This window comes from Xylona heveae (assembly GCF_001619985.1).
Source record: "Xylona heveae TC161 unplaced genomic scaffold L228scaffold_9, whole genome shotgun sequence".
NCBI classification, from domain to species: domain Eukaryota; kingdom Fungi; phylum Ascomycota; class Xylonomycetes; order Xylonales; family Xylonaceae; genus Xylona; species Xylona heveae.
This window is the reverse complement of record NW_017264201.1, coordinates 448,079-474,407: the sequence shown is the minus strand read 5'-3', so window position 1 is coordinate 474,407 and position 26,329 is coordinate 448,079. Positions and strand designations below refer to the sequence as shown.

The 26,329-nt window shown below is 40.2% G+C and overlaps 6 protein-coding genes across 6 annotated transcripts; 4 read left to right on the top strand and 2 right to left on the bottom strand.

Moving 5' to 3' along the window:
• Positions 1–1,146: 1,146 nt before the first annotated feature.
• L228DRAFT_176811 (ARM repeat-containing protein) lies at positions 1,147–5,403 on the top strand. Its single transcript, XM_018329520.1, has 11 exons — positions 1,147–1,700; positions 1,849–1,869; positions 1,926–2,380; positions 2,709–2,961; positions 3,016–3,895; positions 3,948–4,121; positions 4,167–4,333; positions 4,387–4,500; positions 4,557–4,743; positions 4,799–4,902; positions 4,958–5,403. Exons 1-11 carry the CDS (start codon positions 1,440–1,442, stop codon positions 5,132–5,134), a joined length of 2,793 nt encoding a protein of 930 aa, XP_018186223.1. The 5' UTR covers positions 1,147–1,439; the 3' UTR covers positions 5,135–5,403.
• A 1,370-nt stretch (positions 5,404–6,773) lies between these two features.
• Positions 6,774–9,459, bottom strand: L228DRAFT_249448 (hypothetical protein). Its single transcript, XM_018333094.1, has 2 exons — positions 9,227–9,459; positions 6,774–9,095 (listed from the first exon to the last, which is right to left on the bottom strand). Exons 1-2 carry the CDS (start codon positions 9,247–9,249, stop codon positions 7,250–7,252), a joined length of 1,869 nt encoding a protein of 622 aa, XP_018186222.1. The 5' UTR covers positions 9,250–9,459; the 3' UTR covers positions 6,774–7,249.
• Positions 9,460–9,844: 385 nt separating this feature from the next.
• Positions 9,845–11,601, bottom strand: L228DRAFT_253829 (splicing factor 3B subunit 2; the record flags this gene model as incomplete). Its single annotated transcript, XM_018333782.1, has 2 exons — positions 9,845–11,485; positions 11,530–11,601. The coding sequence occupies 2 exons, from the start codon at positions 11,599–11,601 to the stop codon at positions 9,845–9,847; spliced, it is 1,713 nt and encodes a 570-aa protein (XP_018186221.1).
• Positions 11,602–11,926: 325 nt separating this feature from the next.
• L228DRAFT_176750 (ER lumen protein retaining receptor) lies at positions 11,927–13,155 on the top strand. The gene is made up of 6 exons (XM_018329519.1): positions 11,927–12,108; positions 12,187–12,245; positions 12,301–12,367; positions 12,443–12,648; positions 12,701–12,951; positions 13,029–13,155. Exons 1-6 carry the CDS (start codon positions 12,087–12,089, stop codon positions 13,063–13,065), a joined length of 642 nt encoding a protein of 213 aa, XP_018186220.1. The 5' UTR covers positions 11,927–12,086; the 3' UTR covers positions 13,066–13,155.
• A 2,189-nt stretch (positions 13,156–15,344) lies between these two features.
• On the top strand, positions 15,345–17,755 carry L228DRAFT_240435 (hypothetical protein; the record flags this gene model as incomplete). The annotated part of the gene is made up of 7 exons (XM_018331242.1): positions 15,345–15,817; positions 15,900–16,022; positions 16,192–16,240; positions 16,333–16,472; positions 16,600–16,967; positions 17,416–17,514; positions 17,724–17,755. 7 exons carry the CDS (start codon positions 15,345–15,347, stop codon positions 17,753–17,755), a joined length of 1,284 nt encoding a protein of 427 aa, XP_018186219.1.
• A 4,715-nt stretch (positions 17,756–22,470) lies between these two features.
• On the top strand, positions 22,471–24,212 carry L228DRAFT_240434 (hypothetical protein; the record flags this gene model as incomplete). Its single annotated transcript, XM_018331241.1, has 10 exons — positions 22,471–22,484; positions 23,059–23,068; positions 23,233–23,251; positions 23,313–23,324; positions 23,387–23,409; positions 23,445–23,483; positions 23,629–23,635; positions 23,733–23,793; positions 23,933–23,996; positions 24,102–24,212. 10 exons carry the CDS (start codon positions 22,471–22,473, stop codon positions 24,210–24,212), a joined length of 360 nt encoding a protein of 119 aa, XP_018186218.1.
• Between the last annotated feature and the right edge of the window lie 2,117 nt (positions 24,213–26,329).

Here is a 26,329-nt window from a genome sequence, read left to right as displayed (position 1 = left end):
TTAACGGGCGAAATGATCACTGGCGGGGATGGATTCCTCTGTACTGGAAGTATCATGATGCGCTTACAGATTGTATGCAGGTTCATTCGATTGGGGCAAATGTCATCAGAAGATTTGCACAACGGGAGCAAGCAACTATTGGCAAATTCGCCCTTCCATCCTCCCAGAGCTACAATCAAGCCGGAGCGGAAAGATGGCATCATGTGCCTTATCCAAAATTTTAGGTAATGAAACTTCAATTGAAGTTTGACATTTCTGTTCAAATAAAGCTTCACAAACCCTCCAAAATTTCTGCATTGAAGAACGTGCACAGGCATACGTTTCATCCATCTGCCCAGCTTATCTTCTTAAGCAATTTGAATTGTGAGCCGCAATTTGACTAAGTAAACACAGCAATCAAATGCAAAAGAAGGAGCCTAGTTCAACGCATCAGTTGGAGCGTTCATAATGCGATAGCGGCACAGAGGTAGGCCAATTTTGATGGTTATAGGAAGATTCATTCTATATAGCGTTTTCATTCGGGAATTGAGAATGTATTCACTAGCTATTCGCCAGGATCCGGTAACAGTGGAATGGAATTCCTCGATTGCAATCCGTATTTCAGTAAACTCACTTAGTGCGTCGCATCTGGTCATGGAGCGTACGGTGAGTGATATGCATGTCGAATAAATGTGCCCTTGTGAGCTTATATATTGCGGAGTAAAGAGGGCATCAATCGTTATTATGTATTGTGATTGTTTGATGATCCGTTCCAGGACCCTGCAAGATTATCCCGATGGACCCCTCATTTTGCCTACATCTAGTTTGGGTCATTCTAAGCTGGCATGGGCTGTTCCTTGCCGCCTAGTCTGACTTTGCCCCTACCGAGACTGCACCTGAGACACGTCCACTATCCCGTAATTATGGCGGCTGGCCAAACGCTCCAACGACTGTGAACTTCCATTCGTTCCCCTGTTCGGGCTGTTAGGCCCACAATGTGCTATTCAGTCCTTTCCTCTGCTGCGTAGATGAACAGTATATTGTTGAATCTCTTGCCCTCTTGGCGTTTGTCATTTTTGAGTTCTCGACTTCGCTACGGAGAAAGAGAACAGCCCGGTCCGTGCGAGGTGGTTCCCATTTGGCGGTTCTTACCGCTCTGACGAGCTCCTTGGTCCTCAGGAGACTCGATTGCTGGTAAATCGTATCTCGCCGAGGGCTGTGCTTCAGCCATATCTGCTCTTTACTTTCATGATTATTTATAAGCAGTTATCGTTACCTATTAGATTCGCATTCGATATCCGCTTTGCTTGGTCGCATCGATTTCCAGAGACTTGTTTCCCGGATCTATCTTCAGCTTCACGTACAGTACAACCCCACTTCAAAGCGGCAGTACCCACCTGAACGAAGCAAACAACAGACGCCTTGCGCCTGGCTTCAGCCTGCTCGGATCCTCAGATGAAATGTCTTTTACAACTGGCCTTAAAGTTGACGATATGCGCTTTCGCGGCCCTCAATCGCCCCATGATAGCTCTCCCTTTCCTCAGTTCAATTCGCTCTATGGCGGGGGCAGCAATCCGTTACAACGACCTTCTCGCGCATCCGCGGACGCTCGCTCCAGCTTGCAGCGTCGATTCACGACAGACTCAGCAAAGATGCCGTCTACCTCTCCATTCTCACATCAAAGGGTGCAGACCGCAGAATCACTGGATTTAACTTCGGCAGTAAGTTTGATTGTTGCAGCTGCGTCCCCTCAGCCGACGTCCTCCTCCTGCTTTCCATCACATTTTCATTCACTATTGGCCCCCATGTATAGATTCACCACCTCGCTTCCAGACTTTATATTCAGCTCATTGACTTAAAATCCTCTAGACTTTCCATAAAGTTCAACTTGTGAGGTTTCCTTTCTTCGCACGAGTAATCCATCTTCTGACCTTATTACACTTTAGCTTGAGAAAAAACGCATGGAGTATGAGCTTCTAAAGGAGCAAAGGAGACGATTCGAAGCAGAGATGCACCTGATCGACCTCCAACAGAAGCGTGAGGAAGAAGATATACGAAAAATGGCGAAGGATCTTGAAAGGGTACATCCTTCTGCAGGCCACCAAAGTGAGCCTACAACGCCACCAGAATATCCGGAATCGATCTTCTCAACGGTCTTCCCGCGGCATAATCGTCTTTCAAGCTCGAGCATCACGTCCCCGCCAGGGTTGACGAGTCGGTCAGTTCGATCGAGCTCACAGCTTACTTCACCTCCGCCAGAACTTGTCAGCAGCTTCCCTTCAACGATTTTGCCCAATAAACTTCCCTCAAAGTCTGTTCCAGCATCGCGCCGAAATTCAGATGAGAATGAACTTCAGCACGAATCAGAAGTCTTCAAGACTGATCATCGTTCTGCCGCAGCGTAAGTTGCCTTTTCGTACACGCCCTCGAATCGAAATTCAGTCAATTAGAACAATTGCTATTATTTTCTAATTTGGCGGCCTGCAATGACCACGGGTTGCTCTCAGCCAGTATCATTCTGCCAACCTTGGGTGCAGCTGATTTAACATTCTGTTGGGCTCACATACAATGTCAAATTGTCTCCCGTTTGGCAGGGATTTGCACATTGAATTGTGTAATATTCTTTGATTTTCTCGTCGTTACTACTTTTTCTAACATTCGTCTTCCCAACTCGGTCCTCTTTTGTTAGGGCTATTGACCCAATCTTGATTTGCTAATGCTCTTCATAGGATGAATCGGAATTCGATGCCAGCCTCAGGATTGAATTTTCGGATGCGAAGCACGAGGCCAGAGCTGGGATCAGTGTTCTCACTTGGCCAGATCAACACAACTGGCTTTCTTTTTGGTGACGACGATGAGCGAGCCGCTCCCAAGAAAGACCATAATCAGGCAACGTCTCCGGATGTCAAGAGTTACCTTCAGATGAATGCAACCGATGACAAGTTCCCGATTTTGGTTCGTCGCAACGACTTCCCAGGACTGGTGAGTACCTAATGCTTCCCTCCATGTGGATCGATGACTGACAGAACATACCAGCTTTCTGCGTCCTCCGCCGCTCTTGATCTCGCGCTTTCTCAATCGCCCGGTCCAGAAACTAAATCCAACGGCTGGCCGCCTTTCACGCATCGGCCGGCACAACACAGCCTCCCACAAAATTCTTTCAATTTACATCAGAACGTCGCTCAGGCAAAGCATGCAAAGCAAAATGATCATTCCCCACGCGTGGCGTTTCGTCAGTCTGATCATTCTACCAATGAATCACCAAGCAGAACCAGCCGTGTTCATAAGAACCCTCTCGAGGTCAAATTCGGACCACTTGGAGATCAAGGCAGGCCTAGCAGAGCGTCGAATAACACTTCTTCGCACGCTCCTCCGAAACTGCAGTCATCATATTCCACTAATGACATACCCACTATGAAGAGTTCAAATGGCCTAGCGGGCTTAGGCTCCCCTAAGACCCACGCCCAACAACATCTACAAAATCACAATGCCAGCATGGGGCGCATTCCGCCAGTGGCACTCCAATCTCGGCATAGCAGGGAACTTTCTGGTGGAGAGTTGCACCGCGAAGAGCAGGCCAACACCTTTCCATCAATTCAGTCAGGGCTGCAAGGAAACGCTCCTCCGTTTGGTCCTCTTTTGTCCTCTTCTAGCAGTAACGGGAGCACTCAGGATACCTCGAATCCCACTGGAGTGCCACCTTATGGATCACCCTCCTCCTATGGTGGCTACGGCATGCAAATGCTGCATTCTGGCTTGAATAATTTCCATATTGGGCCAGCCGCTCAAACGAATGGTCATATGCAGATTATGGCCCCGCCATCTCCATTTCCTAGCTACCATCCTTATAACCAGTATGGGGCGCGAATTCCCGACAGCCAAGCCCGCGTTATTCAGCAAAGACGTATGCAAAACGGTAAACACTCCCTAAAGGCAGACCTCATCTTAGCAGTACTGATGTTCGATAGATAATGCTCGGTTCACGAATGTGCAGCTGGAACATCTTAGAGGCGAAATATACAGCCTTTGCAAAGACCAACACGGATGCCGGTATTTGCAGAAGAAATTGGAGGAGCGAAACCCAGAATATGTGCATATGATTTTCCGCGAAACCAGTCAACATATCGTGGAATTGATGACAGGTATGTTGAGCTAGCCCACTTCAGAGACTGAGGTTAATTGTTCAGATCCATTTGGAAATTATCTTTGCCAAAAATTGCTCGAATTTGCCAACGACGAAGAACGGACGGTTCTTATAAATAATGCTGCCCCTCAAATGGTACGGATCGCTCTTAATCAGCATGGAACCAGAGCTCTTCAGAAGATGATTGAATTTGTTTCAACTTCTGAACAGGTATGTATACCCCTTTTTGGTTTTAGTGAGCCCATTGCTAAAGTCAAATGTAGACACAAACAATCATCTACGCTCTTCGCGATCGAGTGGTTGAATTGATACAAGATCTGAATGGCAACCATGTCATTCAAAAATGTCTCAATCGTCTTAGTGCTGAAGATGCCCAGGTCAGTCTTGATAATCTACCATATCTCAAGCCCCGTTTCGCTCATGGAAATACCAGTTTATTTTTGATGCTGTTGGCACCAATTGTGTTGTGGTAGGCACGCATCGTCACGGCTGCTGTGTTTTGCAGCGATGCATCGATCATGCTTCTGGGCATCAGAAGGCTCAGCTGGTGAGGCAAATCTCTGCAAATTCATTTTCTCTGGTGCAAGATCCGTTTGGCAATTATGTCATTCAGTATATCCGTAGGTAAATCCTTGCCTGAATTGTTCTAGATTGCGCGCTTATAAGATTCTACAGTCGATCTAGGCGAGTCAGCTTTCTCAGAGCCTCTCTGGGGCGGATTTTTGGGCAAAGTTCCCACCTTATCAAAGCAGAAGTTCAGTTCTAATGTCATTGAGAAGGTGCGTTCATTGAACGAAATAATTGTCGATGGAAGTACTGAATTTTCTATGACAGTGTCTGCGAACGGCAGATATCAACACGAGGCGAGCGATGATTGAAGAAATGCTGAACCCTAATGAGTTGGAGAAGATGCTCCGTGACTCTTTCGCAAACTATGTTGTACAGACGGCTGTATGTCTTCTCGCCTGGATGTTCAGAATCATTGTCTTGGCTGACAGGAAAGTAGCTTGATTACGCCGATTCCGATTGCAGAGCTCAGCTGGTTGAAAGCATACGCCCACTTCTTCCCGCCATCAGATCTACCCCTTACGGACGTCGAATCCAGGGGAAAATACAAGATAAAGACGGACGTGGTAGCGGCTCATCGAGTGGCCAGGCCACGCCAAGCAGTGTTTCATCACCCCGCCAATACCCCTTATCAAAGCAGTACGCTTCAGGATTTGGCCCAAGACCTCCAATCGACCATAACGAGGGGTTGGCGGGCGACACACAGTCTATCCATCTGGCGCAACCTAATGAGACAGCATCACCACCTGTCTTCGACCATAGTAAAACGGAGATGAGCTCATCAGACTCTAAAGCGTTCACTCTTCCTGCCCAGGTTGATGCGAAAGAAAATCGTCAACCTCAGCGTGGGTTCGTTCTTGGCAGCAGTGAGGAATCTGCTTCATTCAAATATTCTTGAAAACTCCGTTGTAGATTGAGTTTTATTTGAGACGACGACATGATTTGACGTGTTAATGACATGCACCAGAACGACCTTCTTTCATGGCATTGGCGATCTATTTGTATCTCCTCTCTTGTTTTCAATTCTATCTTTCTCATAGACGTTGGTATTTTGGTCAGCTCCTGCTGCGCAGACTATCTTTCGGCAGGCTTCCTCGTCCCTGCTTCCGCAACTTGAGCAAGATTTCAACGGTTTCTTTGATTTTGTTTTCTAGTTCACGTTTTAACATCTATTCAACGAATCTGTGATGGCTTTCCTTTCAAAACTCTTCTAGATTTCTCTTACCCTTGGAGTGGTGGAAAGTTTCGTTGTCCGTGAGAAATTGCAGTCGTCATCAGACGATTTTGCAAAAGAAGCTCTTGATATTCATTTTCTCACCAGTTTGCATGGGGAACTATTACGAAAAAGCGGGTAGTCACTGGGCATATGCATAGTGCGGCATAAGAAATAGCGAATTATCTCTGCTTGGGTGTCCAGTTCTTCAGCTCATAATATGACTCGTCTTGGTCAGAGAACATGCAGCCTAATGCTGCCATCCCGACTGCATCTCCTTCGCACCTCGTTCGTATTGTTTTCATGACTGATTTCAAATCAAACTTGGCAGGTGCCAATTGGTATTACGCCAAATCAAGCAACCTGTGTAAGCGCCTTCGAATGCGAGGACTTCCTTCACGCCAGGCTAGTCTTTTGAAACTGGATTTCGTAATTTATAAATTGCCACGTGTTGCCGCGACGTCGAAGAAGAGTAAAGGCTTCAGAATTGATTCATTTCATGTTGTACCTTTTGCAGAATTTGTTCGCTGCAGACTCAGACCTCCAACGGAAATGGCGGTTGACTTCGAAGCTAATATTTTTACCCGATTCATCTTGTCCAACGGCTGATAAACAGTATGCTTCTTTGAAAACGGCGGTTAAGGTAATCGGATCAAGCGCAAAGGGACATACCATACGAGTTGAATTTGTTGTAGTCGTAGCTACAACACTGTTCAAGTCTTCGAAAATAGCCTCATAAGTGGAGAGAGCTGCTATACTACTTGATTATTTCATAGTCATTCCTGCGCGGACTGCGAAGGTTTTTCAAACCGACTTTCTCGTCATTTATACGCCGGTTCTTGCGCACTGCAATTGCCTTTTCCGTATATTTGGGGATAGAAAAAAAACCATCGTTGGATCTTCAAATCTGGCATAAAAGCGATGTATATCCATTCTGTGTGGATGGAACCTATTTAACGGGAAGAGGGCAGGACCACGAGCTTTGGGGGGGGGAAGAGGGAATGGCAAACGCTTTAGAGAGAGATTTAAAATACAGGATTAAAATCATCGCCAATCAAGGCTGGATGATCAGCAAATGCGGCCAAATTAGCTCGAGGCGTCCACAGAGTTGATGAAATGCAGAGTAGAAGCATCAAGAAAACGCCAAGGCTCGCCGAAGGGAAAATGTCGCGACGCAATTAAATGCCACCAAAAACAGGATCCTTTCAAACCTCACGGATATCCTTTCTTAACGCCGTCGAAATAAGACAAATTTTTTTGAAGGTAGTATTCTCATCCCACACTCTCTCGACTCGAAGTTGAAGGTCTTGATTGTTCCCCACCTGTGCACTATTGATCGCTGGCTCTCAGAAAGCCGAGCCCCCAAGGCCACCTTCATCAGTCATAATACTCAGTTGCTGCTCAGCAAGGTCACTTTTGAGTCCTTCTCGTGCACTTTCTCGCTCGAGACGCTCCCAATCCCTCAAAAGAAGTCTCTTCTTAATCATTTTATCGTCGATTAGATCCATGAGTTTTCTCTTTTCCTCCTCTAACCTCGTCAACTTTTCGACTACCTCGGGCTTCAAGATCGACGGGAGAATTTTTCCTCCCGGAACAAGAGCAGGGATAGTTGAGAGATGATGAGTGAAATGCTGAGTGCGAGGGTAGGTGGTTGCTGTAGTACTATGGGAAGGACGGTAGGGTTGAGGTTGAGAAAAGGATGGCACGGTTGGACCGCGGGATGAACGCGGTCCAGTGGGAACAGCGCTTGGAGGTGCCTGGCCTGGGGATCTTGAATGTGGCTCGTAAGGACCAGATGTGATTCGATGACCCCCTCGGGAGAATCCCGGCCGATGAGATGACGGAGGCCGACGCGATGTTGGATAGGTGGGGGGCAAGAAAGATTCTCTTGAGCTATCTCTTGGAAAACGAGAATTTGGACCGGCGCGGGGCTGAGAAGGGGCCGATAGCACAGAAACGGTATTCAAACGACTGTGAGCTGGCATAGAAAATGGTACTGACGGACCGGATGGCGGCGAGCGCGTCCCGGTTAAGACAGCATCTCTGGGGCCACCAACTGAAGCATCCGTCGGAGATTGGGCCCTGGAAAGATCCCCACTTCGAAACGGAGCGCCTGCCATGCCAGGAGAAACCTGTCTATCCCCCACCATGCCACCAGCAGACGCGTCAACAGCATATCCTGAAGGTGAGTCATCCCCTCTCAGCGGAGATCGATAGCCAGTGGGACCTCGGGGAGGGGAGCGCGGCCGCGACCGGCGCCGCCGTGGCGGTAATGACCTTTCGCGTACGGGAGACCGCGATACACGGGGGGATTGAGTATGAGGCGAACGTGGCGGGAATTTAGATGAATGGGCAGGGCGATGAGTAGCTGACCAAGCTGAAGATCGAACATCCGATGTTGTGGGTTGTTGCAGGGCACGTCTGCTGGGATGGATAGGCGGCGAGCGTCGGGATGAGCTTGTAGAATCTCTGCCAGAGGAGTGCTCTGATCGGTAGTCGGAACGCATGTTTCGGCTGAGAGGTGATGGTGAGCGGCGCCTCCGAAACCCGCCGGCTTGTGTTTCGAGACGGTCCTCGCGGGAGACGGGGGATCGGGATGGAGAGCGCCTATTTGGGCGAGTGTCAAGATATGGCGAATACCTTCCCTTCCGAGCAGGGGAGTATTGACGCCTCACCGGAGAAAGAGGTCTGTCGGAACGTCCTCTCGGAGGTGAAGCGAATCTTTCTCTTTTGGAAGGAGGGGAGCGGATGGGCCGATCTTCTACAAGAGACCTTTCGCGTTTCAAAGGAGCAGTTCTGGGTGATCGTCCTCCCGAGCCACTGTATGGAGACCTCGTGCGCATAATACCACTTCTTGAAGGGGAACGCTGTCGATCGTTCCATCTGTTCGACTCCCGCCGTGGAGACCATCTTCGTGGTAAAGGCGATCTAGGTCGCTCTCTCCAAGTAGTTCCGACCTCTTTATTTCGAAAATGGGGACTGCGTGATTCTCGACGAAAAGGGCCTGGTGATCGACCACGGGAACGGATACTATCCCTCATACTCCCTGCTGGGACATAACTATCGCCGGCTGGCGGAGACCAATTTCTCACCGACGATGGACGATTTGAACGAAAGTGGTCGCGAGGAGGAAAAGGCCGTCCAATACGCTGAGACGGACGATACGTCTCACCACTCATGGCCCGGTCTCGACTATCAAACCTAGAGAGTCAGTTGCATCGTAATTAACGGATTGAACATGGATGACGGCCGACGATCATCGGATATAAGTCAATCATATCCGATACAAAGGATGAAGGGGTTGTAAGATTCTGTAAACAAACCTTCTGTCCCAATCTCTTTCCATACTCAGCCGGAAATAGGCTGTTCCAATCGCCCAGGGAAAAGGCTTTTCAATGCCGGCTATGATACTGGGACGAATGGCTTCGTGGAGTGTCTATGCAATATCTCCTTGATAGTGTTTAGTCGAGATGGCGCTCCGACCAATTTAGCTAATCGAGACTTTTACTTCCGAGGGTTCTGTACGCGACGCGCTTTGACATTTTCGTACGACTCACGTGACACAACTAGCTTTCTGGCTTGCTTCAAGGTCAGGTACCTACCTTAGGTACCTCTGTATACATATAAAGATCAATTTTGAAAAATTGTAGAGAATTGATAAACAGTACATGAGTGACTGGCGAAGAAACACGAACGGTGGGCGTTTAAGATATACCATGGTCCATAAAACAGGTTGGTAGATCCAGATAAGGCAGAAAGAAGTCGTATGGATTTTCGGTTTGCGATAATGGAGTCTATGACAGACTGTACGTTGCTGGCGATAAACCCTGCACCTGTCTGAGGCCTCGCTATATAACCCGAGTCGACAGACCAGGCTCATGAGCAGACTATCCTTCAAATAGCTCCTCGAACCGGCAAAAATGCGCAGAGAGACGAATTAATTAGCGATTTGTCCTCCGTTCCTCGTCCCTGCGTAATCTTTTCCGGCTTTCATTTGCAATCATATCGCTCAAGTCTTCCTGAAAGCCCCATCGGTTCTGCTCCTCTTGCTTCGACTCCTCGAATTGTCTTCTGATCTCTTCCTTGCTCAATCCATCTTGTGCTTGTAATGAGTCCACATCGATTGAGACATCAATATCTCCCGGCTTTTTACGCTTCCGAGTTTGATCGTCCTGGCCAAGTACAGGCAGATTCTGGTTCTGATCATGATCTTGCTGTGCACCGCGAAGATCGTAGGCGCGCTCCCCACCAAAGAACCCTTGACTTCGAATTGAATGCTCCGGGAGTATTTGGTAAGCGGTGCGAGGACCCGTTGATTCTTCTGTCTCCGTTCCTCTACGTTGTTTACGCAGATCGAAGTCCCCGCCTACACTCTCAGCGACGCCGTATTCAGAAGGAACGGCCGATGCCAAACCTCCTGGAGTCTCAAGCCCGCTTGGTGTCTGCAAACCAGCTCCAATATCTTCCTCGTGACCTTCCTCCTCTTCCTCTTCCTCCTCGCTTTCCTCCTCTTCTTCCTCTGATTCTTCCTCGGGCTCTTGAAGCTCTCCCCAAAGCGTTTTCTCCACAGGCTCGCCAAGCTGCGTATTTTGCTGAGGTTGTAAGACACCAAAGATATCTCCCCCGTATAAAGGTCTATTGTATTCATCTACAGGCGGCTTTCCGTAACCCCCCGGATGAAACCCCCATTGGCCCCCAGGAGGTGGAGGGGCATTAAGCCCTGGTATCTTCAACGCTGGGTAGGACGGGGGAGGACCAAATCTTTGTTGATTTATGAGCCAAGGTGGTGGTGCTCCCGGTGGTATATTGAGCGCCTCTTTCAACTCGTCGCTCAATTCTCCGGGTCGTAGATGTCGTAAGTTTGTTTCATACTCTTTCCCCTCATAATAGACTTCTCCATATCGAGTCAACTCCGGCTTGGTCTGAAATCTGAAGAATGCCTCATAGAGTTTCTGGTAATCCACGTCCAATCGTCCCATTTTTGGTTGCACCCTCTCTCTTTGCTTTTGTTTCAGGCTCGCCTGGTCTTGCTTTTCGAGAACAGCGTCTCTCATCTCCGCAATACCCGTCTCTTGAATGAATTTGGGGAGCGTGAATGGAGGCTTCTCTATGCCCCGTTTTGAGGAAAGGTACTCCCTTTTGAGACTCCAGTGTCCCGGAACAGGTACGACATTCCGGTAGGACTTCAAATGAACCAATAGTCGAGGATCAGAGGCAGATGTGTCTGTCCATTCCACTTTATCGGGGTTTCGAACGAGTGCCTTAAGTTCCGCTACAGATAATTGAGTAGCCCGCTTCTTCGCTTTCTTGGATATTTTCGGGGTACTATCCTCTTCATCCGGAATATCGTCATCATCGTCAAAATACACTTCGGGTTTTTCGGGCTCATTTTCGGTGGTATCATCCTTGTCCTCTCGTCCAAACCTGCTAATGATATCCTTGAACTGGGCAAAAAGCGGATCTTCGGCGTCGATTTCGGAAATCTGCACAGATTCAACGGTTGGTCCTTCTTTTGATCGCTCAGTCTCCGTCTCTTCCACAGGCGTCACTGCATCCTTAATGGTATCAGGAGTTGGCGTCGCCTTGACGAGTTAGCAACAATTTGGAAAGAGGGACGGAAACTCACCTCTGCCTTCTTTGCCTTCTTTTTGGCCCTCCTGAATTGATTTTTAGAAGACTTCGATACCGTCGCCGGCATGACTGGCAACTCCTCCAGATATTGTACTTGGGATAGTCAGAGGAAGACTTGCAAAAAAAAAAAAATTTGAGTAATCAAGAAATGTCTGATTACATGGGACGCTGTTCCTGTTGAGTGATGTAGGTATAGGAGCTCAGATTATCCAGTAAGAAGAGCGCTTATTCCTCGTCCAGGTGGATGGCGAAGCCAAGCGATCGGCCTACAAGCCTGCAAGTACCCGCTCCACTGGCCCCTTTGGAGCGAGGCAACGGATAGAGCTATTATCACTCGGAATTAGCCGCAACTTCAGACCGATCCAAGCTCCACGGATTTCCGTTGCGTGTCACGAATTCGGTACACAAATTGAATCCGTCACGAATAGGAAAGATTCGCGCGTCGAATGAGCATATCTGAGCCTTCGAAGAGGTGACAAAGACACTGGTGCGCTCCGTTCGAGCCATTGGAAGGATAGTAGGAAATTCGAGGCAATAACAGAAGTTGCAAACATGAATATCTTCAGACTGCTCGGTAAGTATATCAAATTCATGGGCATGATATTGATTTTGGCCGAGCAATCTGTCAGTAAAATCTAACGCGTCGGTAAAGGTGATCTTTCTCATCTCCTTTCGGTGTTCATCTTGCTGCAGAAGATGAAATCGACAAGTGTACGTTGCCAGAATTGGCTTTCTTCCTCGTCGCAGTTATCTAAAGCCTTAAAAGAGTTGCGCAGGAATATCCTTCAAGTCTCAAGCTCTTTACCTCATAGTCTATATCACGCGATACCTTGGTCAGTCTTCGATTCCCTAGTAAATTCATCCAACAAAGATATTTCAATTCTGAATACTAATTCGACTCTGATTAGATTTGTTCTGGACCTTCACGGATTCGCTCTACAACACCGTATTCAAATTACTTTTCATCGGCTCCTCCGGATATGTTATTTTCCTTATGCTGAATGATTATAAACCAACCCATGACCCCAATGTTGATACGTTCAACGTGCGCTACCTTTTTGGCGGAAGCGCATTACTTGCTATATGCTTCCCCTATAAATACAATATGTCTGAGGTGAGATTCAGCTTTTGCCTTGCCTCGGGAATAACGCTAACGAGCTTCCAAGATTCTCTGGGCCTTCTCAATTTGGCTAGAAGCTGTGGCTATCCTCCCTCAATTATTTATGCTCCAGCGAACCGGGGAGGCAGAAACCATTACCACGCATTATCTGTTTGCGTTGGGTTTCTACCGGGCTATGTACATTCCCAATTGGATTTGGCGCTATTTTGCCCAGGGTTTCTGGGATCCAATTGCCCTTCTCGCTGGAATTTGCCAAACGATCCTCTATTCAGACTTTTTCTGGATCTATTACACAAAGTGAGTTTCAAATTTATTTGATTGCTTGATTGATGGTGTAGAAGGAACCCCTGGACCGCCTTACTAACTTTTTTAAGGGTGCTCCAAGGCAAAAAATTCAGTCTTCCCGTGTAGTTGGATTCGATCGCTGTGAGGAAGAAGTGGCGCGGGTCAGGCGAAGTATCTTTTCGTTCTATAAAAATGCGCACATACCGCTAGACCCAGATATCCAAGGTGTTGCATCTCCTAGCAACCCATTTTGAAACACCAGTATCGGTCGGTTGTGGAAATGTACCCGGAACAATTGGAGCATTTTCAACAGCATTGGACACTGTAATAACGTTCAAATAAAAGCTCTACATTCAAAATGTTCGCGGAATCGCACTTAAAACTAGCAAAATACCAATTGTTGAGGATAATCGACCAGTTATTGTCGAATCTTGCGGACAATTGTCGAGGCTGCTGGGCTAGAAGTTCATTCATGCTTCGGTGCAAAGGAGCTATTTGATGGATGCAGATCTTCAAGTATGTATATGGGAATGAAAAATTGAGTATCAGGGGAAATGCAACAAAGTTAGCGATACAGGCTATAATCATCTCATTTAAGAATAAATAGCTCTAGAGTATCGTGTACGCAAAAACAATATTCAAAGACAATGAGCCGAGGGTCTTTTTCACTGATTATGAATTTACATTAGTCCTCTGACTCGCACCGGTTGAAGCGTTCTTGGCCCATATGAAACATTGGTGGATTGGAGCCTTCGAAGCCGAAAGCACTTCGGTTCCTGTCATGCGGTGCTACCTACTCCGTAAGGTAAAAGAAACATAGGGAAGAATGGGGTTTTCATTTTGGCAGTGCATCGCTGGCGGATTGTATTGTACTTTGCAATTGAAGTAATTGCTTCCTCTGCTAGTATTCATGTGATTTTCGCGAGAAAGCGCAACCGGCGACAAGGACACGCACGCCAGGAATCGTTAAGTCTAAGACAAAACGGGATGTTACCACCTCTGGAAGTTCTTGGTACTGGGCCGCAGATCTCATGAGCTTCAAACGTTGATCCATCCAGGCTTGTACGAGTAATGCGTGTCACGGGTGGGTTTAATTGAGACAAAGGCCGCAATTTCGAATAGAGGGGCATATCAGCACTGCTGTCATGAATATCTTGAGAGTCCCTTATGCCTCGAACCTTCTCTGCTGAAGTTCTTGGATACCCTCTTTTCATTTGCGGCCGGTCACGGACAAAGGCCGAGACGGAAAGAAGGAAAGATTGAACGAAATGGGATGATGGCGGAAAGGATTTGCGTGTGACGAATGGCTACGAAGCCCTGACCGGGTGGGCGTTGATCTTGCCTTGGGTACGCGGCCAGCCAGACGGGTGGACGCGAATCATCGGACGCACAGGGCACGTCCGGTTGCGGCTAAACCAGCTAATGCAGAGGGGCACTGGGGGTAACGGGTGAAACTAGCAGGGGTGGGGCCCAGCACTTGGAGACAGCAAGGCTTCTCGACGTCCCCTAGTCAGGCAGACCTCCAAGTAGGGGTCGCAAATGAATAAGTGAGCACATTTTGGTGAAGGCAGGCGTTGCACCGTGCAATCGCTATGCCTTTCTAGCTCCTAGTTAGTATCATGTTTAGCAGCTCTCCAGGTCGCTGCCCGGATCCTAGCACTACCTTTAGTCCCCACCCTCTCTGGTTCCCCCGCCCCAGACCTTTTCTGGGGACTCTACCTACTCCAGAACCTCTGTCCCATTATATTTCCCTTTCCTTTGCGTTGGGTAGGCCGCGTTCACCTTAGCCGTTCCCGAGCACCAGTTCTCTTTGCCTCAAAGCTGTTTTTCCATCCCAATCCTTCATGCTCTTTGCTCGTTCGTTACCATTTCCTTTTCTTTTCCTATTACCCTTTTTAACTTCTCTTCTACGTTTGACCACTTTCTTTTTCCCTTTCTCTCCTCTATATACGGTCCGTATTTTTCCCTTTAATCGACGAGGTCTCAAAAAACTGGATTTCTCTGTGCTTGCATCTCGGCGTTGTTCCCAGGTCTCTACAGGATTGCTATCAATTACTCTTCGACTCTCCTCTCTCGTTTCCACGGGAAATTCAAAGAAAAATTCCACTTTATTGGCTTTGACGGCCCGGGAATGTTGTCTTTTGCCGATTGATCAATCTCGTCCTGGACCGATATTGTATTCACCTTGACTGGTCGTGGGTGTCAATTGCTGCTTATTTGGCTTGTCATCCCAAGCGCATATTCATTCCAAACAATCGTCCTCCTCAACTCCAGACCCGCTATCGGTCGAGATAGTACTGTTGGGGTCGAGTTCACATCCAATCCTAATCTTCTTCTACGTTTGTTTTCCCTGCTTGTGAATTATCCATCTCGAGGGTGGACATTGCTGGGGTAATATTTTATCGATGAATTTGCTGAGGGAGAGAATTCGCAATGATGAAGCTTCGAATGTCCTTGGCCAGGTGAAAAATGCCCGGTTGTCAGCCGTGGAGTTTCCTTCAGTCGATCTGAGGCATCATCAGCAAAGGGACTTTCATCATTCACAATTTATCTCCAACCCTGCTTCTGCGACGACGCACCTCTATGGACAAGGCCAATACACAGCTTCAGACGAAGTTTACCCTATTCTCGGGCAACAGCACTATATGCAATCTGCATATCCGGCACCTTCACTATCGGCGTCATTAATTTCACCACCTTCGCAACCGCTCTCTTCTGGTTCTCAAATCTTATCAGAGATCCCTGGCCCTTCATCATTCTCTCGTGATCGCACTGGCGATGCCAGTGCCCTCACATTTCCGCACGGAAAATCCCTACCAGTTATTCCTCAACCTGAGGGATTTCCAAGTCTTGAGTCCTTCGAAATGGTGATGAACGAGTACGTTACCCTCTTCTCGTGCCTCAACTTTGCATCATGCGTATGTTACTTTGTAGGGCTGCAGCTGACATATGTCTGCTAGCTATATACTCTCGCTGTCTCCCAAGAAACGTGACAAAGCTTTGATACCCAAGAAACGGTGTGACAACATTGAAGCTGTTCTTTCCGACCCAAAGTGCACCACGATTGAGTCCGCACAGTTCAGGTAAGCTCATGTCGATTGGATTCAATTAATTATCCCGTTCTATTCCGCATTGGTGGGGTTGGGTTCTTTTCCTCCCTCGCTTTGGGGCTGGGGAGGGGGGGGGGGCCTAAAGAGCGGAGGTGTATGTCTTGGGGTGTTTTAAAGCTGATGACTTTCCTTACTTGCTTAGGTTTTGGGCAAAGAAGATGTTCTCATTAAGGACTGTGTACGATCCTCAGGTTTGTTAGATCACTCCCATCATGGTCATTAGCGGCGTTCGACCTATATCACGATGTGGTTCCTCTGACGCTTATCTGTGTTGAATATATAGAAGGCAGTCCTTGTATGCCATGAAGGGAAGCCTGTCGCAGTTCGGGAACGACTCTTCCAAATACTAACCAAAGCTCATGCGGATTGCCAACACGGCGGCCGCGACAAAACGTCGGGACAAGTGCGCAGATATTATTCCTGGTAAGCGTTGCTCACTCAAGTACGAATCTCGTTTCACCTCTTTCGTTTGACGTGCTGCTGCTTCATTTTCAACATTCAGATCTTCGCTCGTTTGTTGGTGTGGCTGACCTAACATACACCTGTGCAGGGTTCCAAAGGAACTCATTGCAAGATTTGTGCGAAGTTGTCCGACCTGTTCAATGAGACGCAATCCTGTCGGGTACGACCTGATATCGCAGTCGATGCCTAAATCCTTAAGTAGTGCTGCTCAGGCTACTCCCCCGGGCTCTACCGCCACGTCGCCGATAGGCTATCATGCGCATCAATTATCGCCACCCGCCCATGTCCTACACTCTCCGCCTGAGTCAAGAAGGACGTCGCTTGTTGCTCCAGCTAATTGTCCTTCGTTGACTCCAGCTGGATTAGTCACCCCTTCTATTTCAAGTACGATCTTAGTTGGTGGAAGCATTCCTCCTACCCCGGTATCTATGACACCGGTGACTGCAGCATCTCAAAGTGCGTTCGAGGTCACCTCAAGGGGGGCTCTAGGGTATTCCGGTGGAATGGAGTTGCATCCCTCGGTCAATGGCGTGGGGTCCATGGGAGGGATGGCCAGTTTTCGGGGCGGCGGCTTTACTTATGACCCGCAAACATACACGACTACAAATAATCAATAAAGGCTGCAGCATCCATTGCGCTGAGCGATAGTGCTAGACTTGTTACTACTAGATAGAAATTCAAGTTTGGGCCGTTACAGATCGGTTTCAATGACAGCCTTTGGCACGTCTCTCAGGTAGAATTTGAACGAAGTTTTTCAGAGTCGGCAATCTATCAATTGCAAAGCTTGCTTCTGCCGCCATCTATACATAACCCTAAGCGGTGCCACTGGGTCCTATGAATGAGAGTACAATGCCCTGAGGTGCATTCTACTAGATCTATAAGGTATATACCTACTATGCAATAGTAGGATCGAGCCACGGGCTGGTGGGCCTATCCGGCTGCTGCACGCACCCTATTCTGACAATTGCACCCTTCTCAGTGACAATCATTCTCGATCGCATAGGTATGGTCTAAACATTCTCCAAACCTTGCACTGAGTGAATGTATGGAGACTGTTAATAACGTGGTTAATTTCTATGTATAACAAGTAGTTTTTAAGGATCAACCAAGCAGGAAAGCTGTACTTCAACTGGGTAATAAAGCTCTTGATGCACTATATGGATAGCATTAGAATCATGTCATTGTAAAACTACTCTATGGAAATCAATCTAGTACTACATCAGCTTGACTATGTACTGCCTTGATTAAATAAAATACAGTGCTCTATATATAGCTACTAGAGAGCCTGGATTCTTGTACTAAGATTTATAAAATTTTTAAATAAATTATTATAAACTAGTAATCAAAGTTATAAATCTAAATAAAGCTTGTTAAAAAAATAATTTTAATATATTAACAATAATAAAAAATACTTTGAACTATACTAGAAGTAGACATTGCTTAATTAATTAATAATATATACCTTTCTATAAGGCATTACTACTTCTATACAAGAGTTCTATAGCTCTGCTACAAGATATAAGTATTAAAGTTACTAATGTATTTCTTCTCCAGTAGCATAGTTAGTATGTATTAGCAAAATAGTATATAGCTTAAAGCTTTATAGCTTTTAGAGAATCAAGCTTCTTATTCTTTCTATATTTTGATCTTACCTGTAGGCATATTCAATACTTGGTAGTAATACTGTTATTATTTAAACTCTACCAGGCTGTGATAGATATTTTTCCAGTTGTAAATTTGTACTATATTGTTTCTTATTATTTTTTCTTGTTTTCCTTTTGTTTTTCACTATTTCTCTATAGTATCTTGGCTGCAGAATTTAATAGAAACATTAAAACTAGAGTTACTAGCTTGACTCTAGTCAGTACTTTAAGTAGTAACAAAGCATTAAGAGCTGAGGCTTTTTAACAAGCTAAGTTTCTATTACCCTTGCTTAAAATCTATATTGTATAGTGTTGTAAAATGTTATAACTTTGTTAGCTATGTACCATTACTTTATCCAAGTAGTATTGTATAGTAGCTATTAAAAAAATTTAATTATTTAGGCTCATGACTGTAGAGCTAGAGCTTACAAGTCTTAAGTAATATATATATCTATTCAATTAATAAACTCAAGAGAGTAAGTCTACTAATTCCTGGTGTTTGTTAAATAGCATTTTGAATTATAACAAGCTATAATATTCTAGTAACTATCTTGCTCTGGCTGGGTGAGATCTAGTTTGTAAAATGTTTCTTTTTATTCAAGTAAAATTTATAGCTTGTTAATTCAATGGACAGCCCTGCCTATGATTCTATTAGAGTAGAGAGAAATAACATTGAGTTGTTTTAACTGTTTACTAAAAGCTATACTTAGGCACAAGTTAAAAAATATTCTATAGATACTTAATCTTTGATACTATATATCCCTCTCTATACTTGTTTACAAGGAGCTAATTTTTTTAAACCTGAGCTCTATCTTATTGTTATAAAAAATAATATCAAAAAAGAGCTAAGTCAATTCAAGTATTATAAATTTAAGAAGGCAAGGCCTTGATAGTTATTGAGTTTCTAAGTAAGTTTTATTGCTTAAAAAAATTAGTACAAATATTAAAAGCATAGAGTAATATTTTATAACTACAAGTATTAAAATACAAGTTAGAAACTAGACTTGTAATAGCAGCTAGGAAATTAACAATATAGTAGACCATCCCTGGTATCTAGATCTGCCTAGTAGTGTATTATTACTAGACCTTCCTAACCTGCTAATTCTTGATTTTAATTAAATAATGGCTATGATGTTATTATAACAATAGCATTACCAGACTCAAATCTAACAATAGTAGGAAGTAAACAAGTTAATGAGATTACAACTTGAAGAAATGTAGTGTTATAATAATATTATAAATTAAAGGACATTGAGCAAGAATATTCTAAGGGTAGATATACAAGAGCTTAAAGTTAAAAGCATTAACAAGTTTAAACCAAGTACTTTTCTCAATGCTTGAACTATACAAGTATTCATTAATAATCTAAAAGATATAGTTACAAACTTTAGAGAAGACTGTGTCTTGAAAACAGTTTAGAGATGTATCACAAGTAATTATACTCAAAACTAGTTTTATAGGTTACTAAAAGACAATAAAAAACTCATGAACAAATCTATACATGCTTGGTATCAATAGTTGCATTTTAAATTTATACTAGTCAAGAAAATAGTAAAAATTAAAGCTAATGTATTTCCCAAGCAAGTCGGCCACCCAAGCAAGTCAGCCAGGCAGATATTCTATACAAAAAATGTAATTTTACAACATTTATATCTCAACATTAATGTGCTATTTTGAGTTGAAATTGAGAGTCTTGATTCTCTTAAGGTAGATCTATACATAAAAACTATTTCAGATATTTTTAAGTGTTTTTGCATTTTATTTCTCAGAGTATATATATTTTATACTAAAAATAGTATATAATTTTTTTTCTGACAGGAACAATTGAGTGAACTTTCTATAAACAAGAGAGTCAGCTAGTATAGCCTTCTAGACCCCATGATAGAAATATCTATTCAAAAACTTTAATTGTTGTTGAAATATAAAGTCTTATTAAATCACAGTTTTGTATGGAGATTCCACCTGGCCGACTCGCTTGGGTGGCTGACTTGCTTGGGAAATATGTTAACTAAAAACATTTCTTATGATTGTCAAGACAGAGCCTAATAAACTATATTATATACAAATTATATATACTTAGAATTGCTAATTATACTAACAAGAATGAGATAATAAACTTGGCACATGATGATTTTGTAAAAAACTAGCCATTAAACTTATAATGTTAATAGTAGTACATCATAAAGATAATACTTTGAAAGAGTACTAAGCATGTCTATATAATATCTAAGATGACTTAATAGTTAATTGTTCTTTTTATTACAAAGAGTCAAGAAATGCTATAACATTATGGCCCTAGTAGAAAAAAAACTACTATATAGAAGTACTAGTCAAGAAAAAGACTAATAAAGCTAGAGTACCTCAATTTAAAAAACTCTTAGGCTAATAGTATTAGTCTTATTATAATATTATAAAAGCAGGTTTGTCTTGAAAGAAGGTATACAAAGCTAGTATATTTGTTAAATCTTGTAAAATTTTTATTAATGGCAAGAAATGCAAGAGTAAGTACTAGGACAAGAACTATAAATTATATATCAAGATTAAAGGTCATTAAAGATTTACAAGAGACATAATAGATTTGAACAATAAATTAATATATGATTTAGAGTTAGATAGTTTTCAAACTCTTGCTAAACCAAAAAAATCTAGTAATGATTCCAAGATTCTCAAGAAGTAACATATATGCTTTGCTAGCTCTCTAGATAATTTCTACTATTATCAAAGATGCAAGAAGGTTTTTAGTACATACAATGAATTGTTTCAATACCTAGATAATATAAAGCATTTTAATAATAAACCCTAGCTAAATATAAAAGTTATTAAGTTTTCTATACTTATAGTAAAGCAAAAACTAGGTTATAATCTTATTAAGTATATATTTATAGAAATTCAAGTTATATTCAATGACAATTTTTCAATACCTTACAATATAGTAGTAGACATAGATTATAGTAATTTTAGTATTAACACAGAGTTCTTGTCTTATATTTCTAAGTTAAATATATACATTTAATTTTTACTATTTATCTAGTTTATTTAAAGTATTAGTACAGAACTTACTAAAGTTATCTAGCAAGCTCTTATCAAGTTTTATATTAGATCTAAGGATTAAAAAACACTTACAGAAATTATATATTCTTTTTATATAATGCTAAAGCTAGGAATCAATATATTGATTGCCAATAATATAATAACTGTTAAATATAATACCCTAACTATAACATTATAAACTCTAACCTTGAGTATTATATTTAATTTATTCAATATTATTCAGTACCTCAAGTTAAACCAACACTTGTCCAAGTTAAATTATATAAAAAATTTTAGTTTTTCTATACTAGATAAAGCTCTTGAGCTAGATAATGACTTTACAACTGTAGCTACAGTAGGATTTAATACTATAGTAGTAATTAGGAGGAGTAGTGCTCAAGAATATCCCTCAAGCCTTGCTTCTAGTTTGCTACCAAACATTATATAAATTGATAGAGATTTATTGGCCCAGGATTTATTACCTGATTATTATAAAAAGTTAAATAATATGCTTGAATATTATATTACAATAACTAGAGAAAGTTACTATAATCCTATAGCCTGCAACAAGTATAACTAGTACAATATTACATTTTCCTAGATTTCTCAAGAGTATGCCCTAAATTATATCTATCCTATTCTAGATAAAATTTCCATACTAATAGTTAACATCTCTACATATTAATTTATAGATATTAATTCTAATTTTCTAGAGTAATAGCAGAAACTTTTCTAAAGTCTTTGTACAAGATTTAAAATTTTATTCAATGATAACTTTGGAATAGTTCAAGAACCTGAGGAAGATTAAATATACATAAAAGTAGACCTAAAATTAAAGGTAGTGCTTAAACCAAGAGCTCCTTTCAATGTTAGTATTTTAGTCCAGAAAGTCATTAATGCAATTTTTAACCTATTGATTATAAGTAGTAGATTATAAATATTTAATTTATCTCTCTATACTATGCAGGTATTTGTTATTAATGGACTAAAGTCTAGACTAGTGTTAAATATATACATTATTAATAAAATACAAACACTTGATAGATATTTTATACTATACCAAAAATATATCCTTAATACTTTATATAACAAATTATTTATAAGTACATTTAATATAACATCTACATACTATCAAAAAATAATCTATTTCATAGATTAATACAAAACTATAGTAATTATTTATAGAAGTTAGGAGGAATTTAAGGTCATAGTTATAAAAAACAAGGTTTCTATTACTTACTAGTAATGTTTCATGAACAAGAAATTTAAAGATTTAAATTAAAAATATGTTGCTTACTATGTAGATAATATCATAGTATTTAGTAATATATTTAAGAAGTATCTTTAATACTTTAATAAAGCCATAATTATCTTGGTAGACATAAGAGTAATTTTGAAAGCCAATAAGTACTATCTTGAATACTACTTACATGCAGCTAGTATAAATTTTTAAATTATTTAAAAATATTAAAAATTATATAGATTTATTATTAATAAATAAAGATAATATATATTTATTTTATATATATATATATATACATAATTATTTAACTTAAATATAAATATTTAAAAATTAATACTTTAATTATTTTAAAATTTTTCAAGTATATTTTATAATTATATAAAATATATTTATATATTAAAATTAAAATAAAATTATTTAAAATATTTATATATTAAAATTAATTTATATCAATCTAATAGTTATTTTAAATATATTGATAATAATTAAATATAATTTTTATTTATAGTATTATATTTATTTATTTTAATTAAACTAATTATATTTAATTTAAATTTTTAATAACTTAGTAATAATATTAAATTATATTAAATAATGTAAAATACTTTTAAAATATTTTAAAATTATATAGATATTTAAAAGTATTTTTTAAATCTATTATAATTTAATACTAAAATATAATTCAATCTAAAATTGAAATTTTATGTTTATAAAGGCTAAAAATCAATTTTAAATTAATTATCAAAATTATGATTAAATTTAATAATAAAATAAAATTTAGCTATTAATTTTATATAAAATATAGATAGAAAGTCTGGTACAAAGTATAGATTCTATTTGTAGTTAAATAGTGTATTTTAACAGTATAGTTAGACAGTCATATAGATAGAAAGCTAGGTACAGAACAAGTAGTACAGTTAAATAATAAATATTAATAGTATAGTTAAACAGTTATGTAGATAGAAAGCTAGGCATAAAGCAAGTAGTGTAGTTAAATAATAAATATTAATAGTATAGTTAGACAGTTACATGGATAGGAAGCTAGATACAGAGCAAGTAGTATAGTTAAATAGTAAATATTAATAGTATAGTTAAATGATAATATAAAAAGGAAAGCTGGGTGCAGAATGCAAGTCCTGCCTTCAATTGAATAGTAAATATTAATAGTATAGTTAAACAATAACATAAGAAGAAAAGCTAGATACAGAGTAAGTAGTATAGTTAAATAATAAATATTAATAGTATAGTTAGATAGTTATATAAATAAAAAGCTAGGTATAGAGCACAAGTCCTGCCTTTAATTAGATAGTGTATATGATTTCAAAGTACATGTACTTGGAGTCAAGCAACAAGACTTTTGCCTATTGTAAGTCTGCTTCTATCTCAATAGTAACTTGTAATGAATTACAAAGTATAAAGTAATATATAAAAAACTACCTTATATAGCAAGCCAGATAATGTTTACTCTCTCCTTTGTACACTACTAATGTTGTATTTAATTATAGAGCTATTTGTATCTTACTCATTATCTTTTTGGTAGTCTTTGTTTTCATCTTTACTTACTTGAAAGTAAGAGTTATTGAGCTTAGTGTCTAGATCATTATTGATATTGATCCTGGGGCCATGGCTGTTGTACTTTTTAAACAAGCTATTCAAGAATGAAAAATCTATTAGCTAAACCTTTTTGAAAAATTCCTGCTATTCATGGAGGACATTAAACATGTTGCACAAATGAGCTTGATTGTACAATGCAAGGGCTGGATTGCTAGTAGTCTACTCATGTAGATAGGTTAAGTATGCATAAACAACTAATATTACAAATGAGTCTTGATTGATTAATTAATTAATTAGCTTAAACTTCTCAGGACCTCAAGTTGTTAGGTAGATTTTTTATAGTGAAGAAAAGCTTGTACTAATCCTTAAATGCTTTTAAAATCAATAGCTTCATTAGTAAAGTAAAATACTTCTTTAACTTACTTTTACTAAAATTTAGCATTGATATATAGCTTTAGTTCTTGAAAGCTTTTGGTTATAGTAATATTATTATTACTACAAACATAAACAAATTTAGTACTCTATTTTTCAATTTTGTCAAGTGTTATAAATTTTTAATTCTAGAAGTTTTATTATACTTGTTAGGTAGTGATATTGTATACAGCCTCAAATCTCTTGACACTAGAGAGAGTAAATTAAACAGGGTTATCTACAATCTTGCATGACAGCTGCTAGAGGAAATACTGTCAAAAACATAATTAAAATCTTTGTATATATTTTTCTCTAGCTTCTCCCTTACTATAGTTTGTAATGCTCTCTGTAGAATTTTTTCTAGTGCTTCCTGTAATAACAATAGTAAACAACAATAACAACAATGTTTTTTAGCATGTAGCTCTTTATATTATCCTAGTTTATATAAACTAGGCTTAGAGTCCTATACTTCTTGCTAGTTTTGAGATTAACAATTTATATAAATATGTATCATAAGCATAATCCAAGCTTATAACAGCAACCATGAATTTTCTCATGCCAGTGAGTGGCCAGATTCATTGTTATTATAAAATTGAGAGTTAAGATCTATTTTTAACAAACTATCTTCATAGAGTATCTTTTAAAGTAAGAAATTTGATTGTAAGTCTAGTAGTAATTCTAGAAAATTAACCTGTATTTCTAAAAGTTATGTGTTTGAAATTCAATTCCTTTCTAGATTGATAGTTAGATAGCTGGTCTTGAGTGACCTTAGAAATGTACCTGTGTAGTAGTAATTAAGCAATTTTGTCTTATTAAGTATAGAATATACTAGGGCACTCATGTTCTCTGTCATTGAGAGTCAGGACAGTAGTACAAGTAAACTTAATTTAAATTTAATTTACATCTTATATATTCTTAACAGTCATGGTCAACCTATTTTTCATGGTGTATTGCTACTACTATCTTTCCCTAAACTTGTATTTACATAAATGGAGTTTGTATTTTTATATGCTCCAACATTCTCTTCATCTTTGTCAAAAACATTCTACCATCTTCTTTTCTTCTAAATACATAGATGCTTTTTACTTAGAGTAAGTAGATCTCTGGACATATCTATCCCATTTAAAGATAAAACAAAGTCCAAAATCTATGGATTGATTAGAAGTAGTATTAAATCTAGAGATAGATCTTACCTGGGACTAGTGTCCTTTTTTGTACTGCCTTGTATATTTACTACTATTGCTACTGTTGTTGCTGTTATTACTACATGTCTTTAACTTTGGCTTTGACTTTTCTTTTATGATTGTTTTGACTAAGGTAGAATTTGTTTATTCATTTTTCAACAAAGGTTTATACTATTTAAACTATCTAAATTGTTCAAACTATTTAAAAGTAATAGTAGTAAAAAAAATGTTTTTTTCTACCAGAGAGTTTTGATCAAATAGTATAGAAGGTTATATAGAGACTAGTTATAATAGTTATAGAATAGAGGTTAAATAAAGAGTTAAACAAAAACCTAACTAAATAGTTTGTAAATAGATTTTAACCTTGTAAGTAATATAATAAAAATACCTAGATGTTTAGGACAGGTCTAAAGCTATTTATTGTCCTAATATAGTTTGTCTTCAAAATATAGTCTAAAGCACCTAACTTATAATATTAATATTTTATTTACTAATACTTCTTAAAGATATTATAATACTCTATAATGGTTGTCTTCAATCTAGTTTATAATATGTTTTTGTTTAGCTAATACAAATTTTGTTCATTCTATTTAGCTAACACAAATTCTGTTTATTCTGTTTATTCTATTCATTTTATTTATTTTATTTAATATTCTATTTATTTTGTTTATTCTATTTATTTTATTTATTTTGTTTATCTTGTTTACTTTGTTTATTTTGTCTATTCTATCTATTTTTTCTATTTTGTTTATC

What these genes read in the sequence shown, in the direction of transcription:
- L228DRAFT_176811 (XM_018329520.1), top strand. Translation starts at nt 1,440, where the DNA reads ATGTCTTTTACAACTGGCCTTAAAGTTGACGATATGCGCTTTCGCGGC. An exon ending in TTATGTCATTCAGTATATCC is followed by an intron (nt 4,744 to 4,798) that starts GTAGGTAAATCC and finishes AAGATTCTACAG; the next exon opens with TCGATCTAGGCGAGTCAGCT. An exon ending in GTTCTAATGTCATTGAGAAG is followed by an intron (nt 4,903 to 4,957) that starts GTGCGTTCATTG and finishes TTTCTATGACAG; the next exon opens with TGTCTGCGAACGGCAGATAT.
- L228DRAFT_249448 (XM_018333094.1), bottom strand. Translation starts at nt 9,249, where the DNA reads ATGGAAAGAGATTGGGACAGAAG. An exon ending in GAAAGAGATTGGGACAGAAG is followed by an intron (nt 9,096 to 9,226) that starts GTTTGTTTACAG and finishes TAGGTTTGATAG; the next exon opens with TCGAGACCGGGCCATGAGTG.
- L228DRAFT_176750 (XM_018329519.1), top strand. Translation starts at nt 12,087, where the DNA reads ATGAATATCTTCAGACTGCTCG. An exon ending in GAATATCTTCAGACTGCTCG is followed by an intron (nt 12,109 to 12,186) that starts GTAAGTATATCA and finishes GCGTCGGTAAAG; the next exon opens with GTGATCTTTCTCATCTCCTT. An exon ending in AGAAGATGAAATCGACAAGT is followed by an intron (nt 12,246 to 12,300) that starts GTACGTTGCCAG and finishes AAGCCTTAAAAG; the next exon opens with AGTTGCGCAGGAATATCCTT.